The 13,486-nt window shown below is 37.0% G+C and overlaps 1 protein-coding gene and 1 pseudogene across 6 annotated transcripts in view; both read left to right on the top strand.

Annotated features, from left to right (window-relative positions):
* Window positions 1-13,486, top strand: part of DOCK7 (dedicator of cytokinesis 7) — a 242,826-nt gene that overhangs the window by 42,902 nt on the left and 186,438 nt on the right. For all 6 annotated transcript variants that reach the window (XM_074380932.1, XM_074380931.1, XM_074380928.1 and 3 more), the window contains exon 8: window positions 12,205-12,271. In XM_074380932.1, coding sequence (XP_074237033.1) covers window positions 12,205-12,271 — 67 coding nt within the window. The remainder of the gene's footprint in view (window positions 1-12,204; window positions 12,272-13,486) is intronic.
* Window positions 6-12,197, top strand: LOC141580265 (large ribosomal subunit protein uL13 pseudogene; annotated as a pseudogene).

Raw genomic sequence — 13,486 nt, 5'->3', positions numbered from 1 at the left:
TTATGTCTTTTACTTACAACTTTTATTTTCCTGGGTAAGATTTTAGTACTGGTGTAACAAAATCTGAGTCGATTTTATAGTTGCATTTGTGTCCTTTTGAGAAATATTGTTCTGTATATCATTTTAAATGCTATTCAGCATTCAAACATATATATGAAGCTGAGCCTACTGTGCTAAGCCTAACGTATATGTGAAGCTAAGCCTGCCGTGTAACAAACATAAAGTCAGCTTTTAAATTCGGTATGTCATTTTAAGTGCTAGTCAGTATTCAGACCTATGTATGAAGCTAATCCTACTGTTCTAAGCCTAACATATATATGAAGCGAAGCCTGCTGTGTAACAGATATAAAATCAACAAGTTGATTTTACAGTAGTCTTTGATTTTTGAGGATTTTGAAATAGGTATTTTTTTCCTTCTTTAAAAAGGTTAGATCTGATTTCTGCTAACATCATTGAGGTGATATATCTTATATTTGCATTCTGCTTTTTCCCCTTGTTTTATGCTGTCTTCAGAGTAATTCTCTGAAGACAGATAGGCTTTGGTTTTTGAAGATTTTGAAATACTTATTTTTATCTTCTTTAAAAAGTTAGATCTGACTTCTGCTAACATCGTTGAGGTGATATATCTTATACTTATATTCTGCTTTACAAAGTGCTTTTTCTTATTTCATGCTGTCTTCAGAGTAATACTATAAGGCAGATACCATTTTGTTCATTTTACAAATGAGGAAACCATGATTAAAAAAGATTAGTAGAGATTGATATGCTCATTATTATGTTATCAGTAACTGAAAAACAAACTCTGTGCTCTTTTTATTATGTCATATTAATATTAGGAGTTTAAGTATTAGTTCTGACTTAAGAAAAAAGAAGTTTCAATTCATAGTTCTGAAAGAAGCAACTCATAGGGACAGACCATGTCTATATATAATTCTGGCAATTTCTTTCCTTGAAAGGCTGTATATTTAGATTTATTCAGAAATATGTTAGATAAATGAAGTGTATTGAATCTTTTGAATAACAGGATACCTAAAATCAGTTCTTATAATCTTATTTTGTTTTTTAACAGCTTTATTGTGATCTAATTTATATATCATAAATTTTTTTTTTTTTTTTTTTTTTGAGACGGAGTTTCGCTCTTGTTACCCAGGCTGGAGGGCAATGGCGCGATCTCGGCTCACCGCAACCTCCGCCTCCTGGGTTCAGGCGATTCTTCTGCCTCAGCCTCCTGAGTAGCTGGGATTACAGGCACGCACCACCACGCCCAGCTAATTTTTTGTATTTTTAGTAGAGACGGGGTTTCACCATGTTGACCAGGTTGGTCTCGATCTCTCGACCTCGTGATCCACCCGCCTCGGCCTCCCAAAGTGCTGGGATTACAGGCTTGAGCCACCGCGCCTGGCCTATATATCATAAAATTAACCCTTTTAAAGTGTATAAGTTAGTGGTGTATAATCAGAGTTGCACAGCTGTCATTACTATTTAACTTGAGAACATACTCATTACCCCAGAAAGAAACTCCGTACCTGTATTAGTCTGCTCAGGCTGCTACCAAAAAAACCCGTAGACTGGGTAGCTGAAACAATAGAAATTTATTTCTCACAGTTGTAGAGGCTGAAAGTCAAAGATCAAGGTGCCAGTGGTTTGGTTTCTGGTGAGGCATCTCTCCCTGGCTTGCAGATGGCTGCTGCTTGCCGCGTTCTCACATGACTTTTTGTCTGTGTGTGCACAGAGAGAGGTCTCTGGTATTTCTTCCTCTTCTCATATGGATACCATTTCCGTGGGATTAGTGCCTCACTCTTAGGACCTCATTTAACCTTAATAAGCACTTAAAGGGCTTATTTCCAATTACAGTCACATTGGGGGTTAGGGCTTTAACGTGAATTTTGAGGGGGTGATACAGTTCAGGCTATAACAACACTCATTAGTAGTCACTCTGTTCTCCCTTTTTCTCAGCCCCTGACAATCACTAATTTTCTTTTCTGTCTCTTTGAGCTCACCCATTCTGAATATTTCATGTAAGTGGAATTCTATGTGGCCATTTGTGTCTGGTTTCTTCATATAATGTTTTCAACATTCATCTATGTTACAGCATATATGAGTAGTTCATTTATTTATATGACTGAACAATATTCCACTGTGTGGATACACCACATTTTGTTTATCCATTTATCAGTCAGTGGGCCTTTGAGTTGTTTCTACTAATTCCAGCACTTTGGGAGGCCGAGACGGGTGAATCACAAGGTCAAGAGATCAAGACCATCCTGGTCAATGTGGTGAAACCCCGTCTCTACTAAAAATACAAAAATTGGCTGGGCATGGTGGCGCACACCTGTAGTCCCAGCTACTCGGGAGGCTGAGGCAGGAGAATTGCTTGAACCCAAGAGACGGAGGTTGCGGTGAGCCGAGATTGCGCCACTGCACTCCAGCCTGGGTAACAACAGCGAAACTCCGTCTCAAAAAAAAAAAAGAAAAGAAAAATAGCTTTATTGAGGTGTAATTCACATGTTATGTTGTTCACTCAGTGTATATTCAGTATACAATTCAGGGAATTCACCCAGTTCACCAAGCATACAGTTTAATGGATTTTAGTGTATTCTGAGATCTGTGCAACTATTATTACAATAAATTTTAGAGAACTTTCATCATCCCAAAAAGAAATCTCATATTTGTCAGTAGTCATTCCCTGTTTTCCCCAACTCCTCCAGCTCTAGGCAACCACTAATCTTTCTCTTTCTACATATTTGTTCATTCTGAGTATTTCCTATAAATGGAATCATGCAATATGTAGTCCTTTTTGTCTGTTTTTTTAAAATTTAGTTTTCATATTGTTTCTAAAGTTTATCTATGCTGTAACATGTATCAGTACTACCATTTCTTTTTATTGCTGAGTTATATTCCATTGATGGATATGCTCCATTCTGTTTCTCCATTAATTAGTTAATGAATATTGGATTGTTTCCACATTTTGGCTGTTATGAACTATGTACATAATTTGTGTATAGGTGTTTGTGGGACGTATGTATTCATTTCTCTTGGGTATATTTGTAAGATAGGAATTATGGTTAGTATAGTAACTCTATGTTTAACTTTTGAAGGAATTATCCTGCACCATTTTACATTACCACCAGCAAGTTAGGATGATCCTAATTCCTCCACAGTCTCACCAACATTTGTTATTATCTGTTTTTTTGATCATAGCCGTTCTAGTGGTTGTGAAGTGGTGTCTCATTGTAGCTTTACTTATGATCTTCTTGATTAATAAAAGTTACAAGTTTGTTATTTCTCTCATAGAGAAATAAAATATAGAAAGATTTGTTTGTACAACTCTTTTCTTTAGCTTTTGTTTGTTCAGGTCTCATTAAAAATTCTATAGTAATAATTATAGACATCTGATTCATCTATGATAAGAAAATCCAGATTTAAAGTGAGGAAGAACTTGAGGTCACAAAAATTTAGAAAGTCATCAATGATAGCTTTACTTTAGCTAATTATAGAAACGGATATATTTTTGAAAATTATTTCCTTGCATTTTGTTCTCTAAGAACAGCCTTCCTTTATCCTGCATGAGAAAATTATTTCTACTGTTAAGAAGACTACTAGTAACATAATGATTTATACATTCAGGGAAATACCTTCTAGGCATGATCAGTTGATACGAATTTAGCCAAGAAATGTGAAGAAATCATAATTTCACAGGAGTAAGCATTCTGTAGCTAATTTTCCATTAGGGCTGTTGCTTATTCTGGTTTTAATGGGCTACAGGGAAAAGAGCTTGGTACACAAGCAGGGTGGAAACACTCCTGCATAAATCCCTAACACCAGATTTCATGAGAATAATATTAGAAGCGGTAGTGATATTTGTCTGCTGCAACTTTGGCTCTGGCAGGGAAATATCAGGTAGGAAACTGGAAAAAGTGAAAAGGGAAAAAAAAAAGAAAAAGAACTTTATTGAGTTATAATTCACATGTTATGCTGTTCACTCAGTGTATATTCAGTCTGAAAATTCCCAGCCGTAAGCTTACCTACTATACACGTGCCTCAAAAAATTCCAAAAGTTTAAAGTGGTTGTAGATTTGCAGTGGCCATAGGTACCTAGCAGAAGCATATATCAACTAATTGTTTTTGTTTTTGTTTTTGTTTGGATATGGAGTTTTGCTCTTGTTACCCAGGCTGGAGTGCAATGGCGCGATCTCGGCTCACCGCAACCTCCGCCTCCCGGGTTCAGGCAATTCTCCTGCCTCAGCCTCCTGAGTAGCTGGGATTACAGGCATGTGCCACCATGCCCAGCTAATTTTTTTGTATTTTTAGTAGAGACGGGGTTTCACCATGTTGCCCAGGATGGTCTCGATCTCTTGACCTTGTGATCCACCCGCCTTGGCCTCCCAAAGTGCTAGGATTACAGGCTTGAGCCACCGTGCCCAGCCCAACTAATTGTTTTGTTTTTGTTTTTTTTTTTTTTTTTGAGACGGAGTTTCGCTCCTGTTACCCAGGCTGGAGTGCAATGGCGCGATCTCGGCTCACCGCAACCTCCGCCTCCTGGGCTCAGGCAATTCTCCTGCCTCAGCCTCCTAAGTAGCTGGAATTACAGGCACGCGCCACCACGCCCACCTAGTTTTTTGTATTTTTAGTAGAGACGGGGTTTCACTATGTTGACCAGGATGGTCTCGATCTCTCGACCTCGTAATCCACCCGCCTCGGCCTCCCAAAGTGCTGGGATTACAGGCTGAGCCACCGCGCCTGGCCCCAACTAATTGTTTTTAGAGGAATTAACTTTAAAAATCTAGACCTCAAAATATTTCTACAGGTAAAGTTTCAGTTCCAGTCATAAATCAACAAACATGGCAAAACAAACTGCAGACCTGAAAAGGACTACCAATCAGATTTAGAGTATAAGTACTTTAAATATATTTAAGTAAATAATTATTTAAAAATATTATAAAGGCACATGAGAGTCTCAGAATTGACCGGGAAGATTTTAAAAACGTTCATTTGATCTTTTTCAAGATTTTATAATTGAAATTATAGATCCATTTAGGTGGGCTTAACATAGATTAGATAAACTAAAGAGTGAATAAGTGATCTTTTTTTATTTTTATTTTTTGAGAGGGAGTTTCGCTCTTGTTGCCCAGGCTGGAGTGCAATGGCGCGATCTCGGCTCACCGCAGCATCCGCCTCCCGGGCTCAGGCAATTCTCCTGCCTCAGCCTCCTAAGTAGCTGGGATTACAGGCACGCACCACCACGCCCAGCTAGTTTTTTGTATTTTTAGTAGAGACGGGGTTTCACTATGTTGACCAGATGGTCTCGATCTCTCGACCTCGTGATCCACCCGCCTCGGCCTCCCAAAGTGCTGGGATTAACAGGCTTGAGCCACCGCGCCCGGCCCATAAGTGATCTTGATGATAAAACTGAACAAATTTATACAAAATGTACACAAAGATGTAAATATGTGGAAAATATGAAAGTGATATCAACAAAAAGTCTGATTTGAGTTCTAGAATGGAGATAACTTGGGGAAGAAGGAAACAGTTATTGAAGAGTTCAGAATTTATGAAACAAAACAAAAAAACTCCCAGAATTTATGAAACATAGTAGTAACTCTCAATTCTGGATGTCTAGTAGGATCTAGGAAGAATAAAAGAAATTCATATCCAGACTAAACATAGTAAAAATACAGAATACAAAAACCAAGAAACTATATTAAAAGCAGCCAGAGAGAACAAGAGATCCTATGCAAAGAAATTACAATTAGCCTAACAGCTGATTTATCACAGCAGCAGTGGAAGCCAGAAGACATTGAATGTTATCTTCAGTGTTAAAATAGCTGTTGACCACAAACAGTTATTTATTTATATCCAGTAAAATTATCTTTTAACAGACACATTCTTGAAGCAGTTAGTTTTTGCTGCACTGTAAACCATCTTAAGTTGTAATGTTTTAAAACAACAAATGTTCAGTATTTCTCATGATTCTGTGGGTTATCTGGGTAGTTCTTGTAGTTTGGGCCAATGTGGCTGAGACTGGGTATCTATAAAGGACTCGTGCATGTCTGGTAGTTGGTAGGCAGGTTGGTTGAGTCGTCTCTCATTTATATATTTAGCAGCTGGCTTAATGTCAACTGGGAAAGTAGCCATGCTTTTCCCATTATCCAGTGGGCTGACCTGGGCTTGTTCATATAGTGGTGGAAGGGTTTCCAGAAAAAGGAGAGTGGAAGCTGTAAGATCTTTTGTGGCCTTGGATTAAAACTCTTACAGCATATCATTTATTGATCAAAACAAATCACAAGGCTAGCCTGAATTCAAAGTATGGAGAAATAGATTTTTCTTAATGGGAGGATTTGCAAAGAATCTGTGTTCATTTTTTCAAATCTGCAAATGATGAGGTAAATAACTTTTCACACTGATGAAAGTTGTTAGTGTTTTCTAACATTTTGTCATTAAAATGTAACTTCTAAGGGAAGTACTTCTGGAAGAAAGATTTTAGGTGGAAGAAGGAATGATGAACAAAGAAAGAAATGGAAAACAAAAGGATAAACCTGTGTGTACTGTAATGGAGTTTGGTTTATAATAATAAAATAATTAAGATAGAACCAAAAATCAGCAACACAGCGTATAAATTGGGGGTTGATTAGGGTTAAAGCATTCTAAGATCTTATTGTTTGGGAGAATAATAAAAATATTGATTAATATTATATTTTAAAACTTTACTGTGTACTTTAAACGTTCTTGAGTAACCATGACAAAATAGAAATGTAAGTTATAGGCAAACGCGAAAAACTGGCTTGAAAGTGGAGCTATAAGTCAATCCAAATGAAAGAAGGCAAGAATGGAAAAACACTTAGAAAAAGCAGAACAATAAAAATAAGCTTATAGAAATGAATCCAAATGTAAGTGTTGAGAATAAGTATAAATGGACTAAACTATGCATTTAATAGGCAGATTATCGGACTGCATTAAAAAAAATCCAGTTACATGTCTAATTAAAGAACAGACTTAATCCATGTAAAACATAAGCAGCCAGAAAGATTGAAAGTAAAAATATATTTTAAGATTTAATGACAAATATTAATCAAATGAAAGCTGAGAGAACAATATTTTCTTAAGAAATTGACTTTAAGTCAGAACAGAGTCAACACATATTGATAAAATGTTCAAAACGGATTATAATTGTTTGTAAGCAAATGTGAAAACACACCCAATTTAGCCTTTCCCAGGCGGCTGCCAAAGTTGGGAGGGGGAAGGTCCTGGTGCTTGAGGTCAAGGCCATCTCCTGGGTTGCCCAGCGGCCATTGCGGTCAAGCAGGTACTGCTGGACTGGAAGGTGATGGTCATGTGTTGCGAGGGCATCAACATTTCTGGCAATTTCTACAGAAACAAGTTAAAGTACCTGGCCTTCCACTGCAAGTAGATGAACACCATCCTTTCTGAGGCCTCTACTGTTTCCAAGCCCCCAGCCACCTCTTTTGGTGGACCATGTAAAGCATGCTGCTCCACAAGATCAAGTGAGGCCAGGCTACTTTGGACCACCTCAAGATGTTTGATGGGATCCCATTCTCCTATGAGAAGAAAAAGAGGATGGTGGTTCCTGCTGCCCTCAAGGTCGTACGCCTGAAGCCTGTGAGAAAGTTTGCCTACCTGGGGCACCTGGCTCATGATGTGGAGGGAGTACCAGGCAGTGACAGCCACCCTGGAGGAGAAGAGGAAGGAGAAGGCTAAGATCCATGCTGGAAGAAAAGACAGCTCATGAGGCTACAGAAACAGGCCAAAAAGAACGTGGAGAAGAAAATTGGCAACACGGAGGTCCTCAAGACCCATGGACTCCTGGTCTGAGCCCAGTAAAGACTGTTTATTCCTCATGCTTGGCCTCACCTGCCTTTCCTTCGTTGTTGCCCTGGGATGTTGGAGACCCAGGCGAGGCAGTCCAGGTGCCACCGGCAGCCTAGTACTTAGGAAACTGGGGGCAAGGAACAGACCTTAGTCGCTGCCTTTCTATAAGGTTACTTGAAGGCTCTCTAAGAACTGTGCAGACAAAATTTGTCTATGACCTACTTGTTCATGAAAGAATTTTAGAAGATCAATAATGAGAATAACCAGCTACTTTGGTTTCAGTAGTGGCAAAAGGGAGCTGGAACACTGTGTGGAGGGGAACTCTACCTTGTGAATAGTCATCTGTTTTAACTTCCCACCTGGTCACATACTGTACTCTGAAGATGTTAGAATGTGAAACAATGCTTGGGGGACAGCATGAGTTTGCTGTTGTACAAAAGTTATTTATGGACACATAGACTGGGAACATATGGGACCAAGGGGTTGTTATAGTCGTTGCCCTTGCTCTTTCCCTGTATTTTGTGATCAGAATCAAATAAATTACTTTTAAAGGGAACAAATACACACACTTAATTTTTAAAAAGCCTAACAAGTAAGTCATATCTTACTAGTAATGTCTTACAATAGGCCTTTCGTGATTAAAAACTGTTTTTTCTTTCATTGTTTTTGGTATTAAGATTTTAAATAAGTGAATATGTAGAGTGGTACATTTATAGTGAATAAAAAATACCTTTTTGCAGTACAGTAGCCATCAAGTATTGCTGGTTCTCAAGTAGCGTTTCTTGAAACATGCCTATGTTTGATAGTACAGAAATAATGAGGCGTTCATTTTTTTTTAAGTTACTAAGTCACATTGTGTACTGAATGCATGAGGAATATACCTTTTTTTTTTTTTTTTTTTGAGACGGAGTTCCACTCTTGTTACCCAGGCTGCAGTGCAATGGTGCGATCTCGGCTCACCGCAACCTCCGCCTCCTGGGTTCAAGCAATTCTCCTGCCTCAGCCTCCCGAGTAGCTGGGACTACAGGTGTGCGCCACCATGCCCAGCTAGTTTTTGTATTTTTATTAGAGACGGGGTTTCACCATGTTGACCAGGACGGTCTCAGTCTCTTGACCTTGTGATTCACCCATTTCGGCCTCCCAAAGTGCTGGGATTATAGGCGTGAGCCACCGCACCCAGCCACTTTTTTTTTTTAAAGGAAAAACTCTACATATACATTTTTGGCAGTCTCTGTGTAATGGAAGAACCTTTTGAAACTTAATAAAATAAAATGTATCTAATTTATAAATTCTTGTTGAATTTATAAATTCTTTTCTACTTAAAGTAGAAAAGCACACTGGATTTGTGTTGGTTTCTTTAGTTTATTTTCTCCGGTGTACCACCCTTTGTTCATCATAGTAATAATATAGATCTTTAAATGCTGTTTAAGAATATTATAAAGTTATTTGCTGGGTGTGGTGGCTCATACTTGTAATCCCAGCACTTTGGGAGGCCAAGATGGGCGGATCACCTGAGATCAGGAGTTTGAGACCAACCTGGCCAACATTGTGAAACCCCCGTCTCTTCTAAAAATATAAAAATTGGCTGGGCATGGTGGTGCATGCCTGTAATCACAGCTACTTGGGAGGCTGAGGCAGGAGAATCGCTTGAACCTGTGAGGCGGGGTTGCAGTGAGCTGAGACTGCACCACTGCACTCTAGCCTGGGCGACAGAGCCAGACTCCATCTCAGAAAAAAAAAAGTATTATAAAGTTATTATACATGAATTTTATGGCACTAAATTATACATTGGGATACTAATTTTCTTTCTTTTAAAAGATTTTTTAAAAATTACAAATGGGATCTTGATTAGTTTCACAGGCTGGTCGTGAACTCCTTGCCCCAAGTGATTGTCCCACCTTGTACTCTTAATTTTCTGAATAAGTAAATTAGCATTCATTTACCTTTGATCTGCTTTTGTTTCTTTTTAGCTGAATCTAAAATTTATTTGAAAATGCAAAGGGCCAAAAGAGGCACGACAGTTTTGAAGAACTTTATTAAAAAACTCCAACCAGATATCAAGACTAGTATGAAACTATGTAATTAAGACAGTATAGTATTGATACATGATTAGATAGCTAGAGCACTGGAATAGATGAAAGAGCTAGATAAGTCTGTACTTGATATGTTCCTACTTTATATACAGTAGGATTTTACAAACATTTAGGTGTTTGGCCAAATGAATGCTGTTAATAATATGTAAACTTAATTGATCAAACATTTATTACTTCAGCTAAAAAAATGAGCTAAAAAAGACCCACATATTTATGTATTTTTGATTTGTAATAACAGTGGACATTTTTTATAGTATGAAAAGGGTAATCCTTTCAGTAAATTGGCAGGACAGTTGGATATCTATTTCTCCTCCCTGCTTTTCTCTTTGTGTCTGTCTGTGTCTCTCTCTATATACTTGTCCACTACCTCACATCATACACAATTTTTTTTTTTTTTACAGATTGATAGTAGATATAAATGTGAAAGACAAAATGGTAAAGTTTCTAGAAGATAATTTCGGGCTGTAGAAAGAATAAGATTTCTTTGATATAACACAGAAAGCACTACCCTTAGAAGAAAACATTGACACATTTTGCTTCATTAAAATGGATAACTTTTGTTCATCAAAAGACGTAGGAGAAGATAAATTATAGAGAAGGAGAAGGTATTTCCAACACATAATACTTGGCTGTATGCTCATTTCCAGAATGCATAAGGAACTACAGATTGATGAGGAAAGAGTCAATAAATAGAAAAATGGGCCATCAGAGGATATCCAAATGGTCAGTGAATACATGAAAAGATTCCTATGAAAAATCCAGTGGGATACTGCTTATTTACTGGATTGGCCAAATAAATAGACCAACAGTATCAAAAACATACAGAGTAGGTTTTGTAGAAGTTGATACATGCGGACAGGATCACAAAGATCTCTTTTCATTTGACTTCTAGTTGGGTTTTACTAAGGGATGTAGCAGCAGGAAGTTAGAGGGTAGAAGAGAGTGAGATCAGATGGGATGTTCATTTCCCTAACTCCTTCCCTGCTGAGTCACTTAGATCTGTTGCCTTCTTTCTTTCCAAGATCAGTTTCTGTGAAGGACCTTGGGTATAGCTATCCTTTCTAGTTTTTGGTTTCCATGTTCTCTTTTTGTTCTATGGTTGGTAATGACTCTTGCTTTTCCTAGCCCCAGAGAATGGCACTCTGTAGTTGTTTTCTCAAGATCTTGTCCAAATCCTTGTAAATGGCCCTTTATTAAACTCTCACCCTAATATAAGCGTGTATTTTCTACAAGGTCCTCAATTCTCTTTTAATATAAACATAAGCAATGTAGAGCAGGATATTACAACGTCAGCTCTGTTGACATTTTTGTCTAGATGGTTCTTTGTTGTCCGGGACTGTCCTGTACAGTGTAGGACGTTTAGTCACATCTCTGACTTCTAGCTGCTAAATGACAATAATACTCCTGTAGTTCTGATAACCAAAATTGTATGTAGGTATTGCCAAATGTTCCCTTTGGGGCAAAATTGTCCTTGATTGAGAACATCTACTCTAGAGTCTTATAACCTCACATTATATATTATTTCATTTAACAGATATTTACTAGATGTTTATTGTATGTAAGTCATTGTTCTTAGAAATGAATTAGACATCTAAAATTTTGCCATATTCATATAATAGGAATTACTATGCCAGCATTAAAAATGATGGTAAGAATAATATTTATAGCATGGAAATTTGTCCATAAATGTATAGTTTAAAAAGCAGACTACAAAGTATAATGTATACTGTGACACTCTTCGTTTAAAAAAATTCACTTAATAAGTACGTTTATGCATAAAATCTAGATGGATTAGGCATTAAACTGTTAATTATGATTCTTTGGATGCTCCCATTTTCCTCTGAATATTGTAATGTGTTTTCTAAGATTGTTGCATTGAATTTTATAATATTTATAATCCAAAAGTTACAGCCGAAAAAGAAAATATTAGGCTTTTATCTTTAAAACTTATTTAAAAATGAACATACCTACATGTATGAATGACCATGTGAGAGAGTGATTAGTGCCTCAGAATGGACATAATATGTCATTAGGCTTTTAGGCAATTTGAGTTTATTTGTAGCTGGATAAATTAATTAGGATTAAATTGAGGAAATAAGGTTGATTTAAGACTCTGAGCGATATGCATAGAAGAGTGTATTTCAGAAAGAAGTACTAATATAGGCAAAGGCACAGGTGTAGAAAAGTGCCAGATATTGTGTTAATTTAGTTTTGGAATCAATTTCTCTCCAACTGTGTGTTTTATATTTATTTTCAAATTATTTTGTCCTTTTTCTTCTTAAAGGTTTGAAATTGAAATTGAACCCATTTTTGCGAGTTTGGCTTTATATGATGTTAAGGAAAAGAAAAAGGTAAGATTACACAATTTGAACATAGTCATTTGTCATAATCATAGGTTTCAGAAACCTGTTTGTTTTATAAGATTGATTTTTTTGAGAATTATTAGACCTTTTTAAAAAGGAAATAGAAATTTAATTTATTAGGAGTAGTTAAATATTTTCTTTCTTTTTTTTTTTTTTTTGAGACGGAGTTTCGCTCTTGTTACCCAGGCTGGAGTGCAATGGCACGATCTCGGCTCACCGCAACCTCCGCCTCCTGGGTTCAGGCAATTCTCCTGCCTCAGCCTCCTGAGTAGCTCGAATTACAGGCATGTGCCACCATGCCCAGCTACTTTTTTGTATTTTTAGTAGAGACGGGGTTTCACCATGTTGACCAGGATGGTCTCGATCTCTTGACCTCGTGATCCACCCGCCTCGTCCTCCCAAAGTGCTGGGATTACAGGCTTGAGCCATCGCGCCCGGCAAAATATTTTCGTATTATAAATTACTGTAATTGAAAATAGGTTACTGTTTCACTGAAAGAGTTCTAAAAGCAAATAGCAGAAGCAACTTTAAGAAATAGAAAAGACAATATGAGAAAAGCACTTTAGGCAGGCAGTACATAAAGATACGAATGACAATGACAGTGAATTTTTATTGACATGATTTTCAAATTCTTACCAGCTAAAATATCATTTTTGTGTGTTTTAAATATTCTATTTTAATGGTCTTAGTTTTATTATAATATCTTTATTAAATCAGAAGGTTATCTTAACAACATTTCTTAATTTAATATGCTAAGACTGAATATATAGTAGAAACTCGAAGTGCTGGCTGAGTGCTTGTGGCTCACATTTGTAATCATAGCACTTTGGCAGGCCAAAGTGGGAAGATTGCTTGAGGCCAGGAGTTCAAGACCAGCCTGGGCAACATAGTGAGATCCCCCCTACATTGCTACTAAAAACAATTTGAAATGAAAAAAAAAAAAAAAAAAAAAAAAGGGAAACTTGAGGTGCCTTCAGTGACTTCTGCTGCCAACACAAGACATATTATGGATTTCTTTAATGGAATTCTGCTCTAGCAACTTGTATTTGCTAACTTGAAACTGCTGAGATATTATTCATATAATTTTTTAAAAACTCAATTTGGAATCCATCATTACAATGATAATTTCTTTGTATACTTTGTTAGAGGTTACATTTTTAATTAAAGGAATTTGGAATATGATTGTTTAGAATATGTTTATTT

Source organism: Saimiri boliviensis, chromosome 11 (assembly GCF_048565385.1).
Source record: "Saimiri boliviensis isolate mSaiBol1 chromosome 11, mSaiBol1.pri, whole genome shotgun sequence".
Classification (NCBI taxonomy): Eukaryota; Metazoa; Chordata; class Mammalia; order Primates; family Cebidae; genus Saimiri; species Saimiri boliviensis.
Note: the sequence above shows the minus strand (reverse complement) of the source record. Positions and strands in the feature narration are given on the sequence as shown.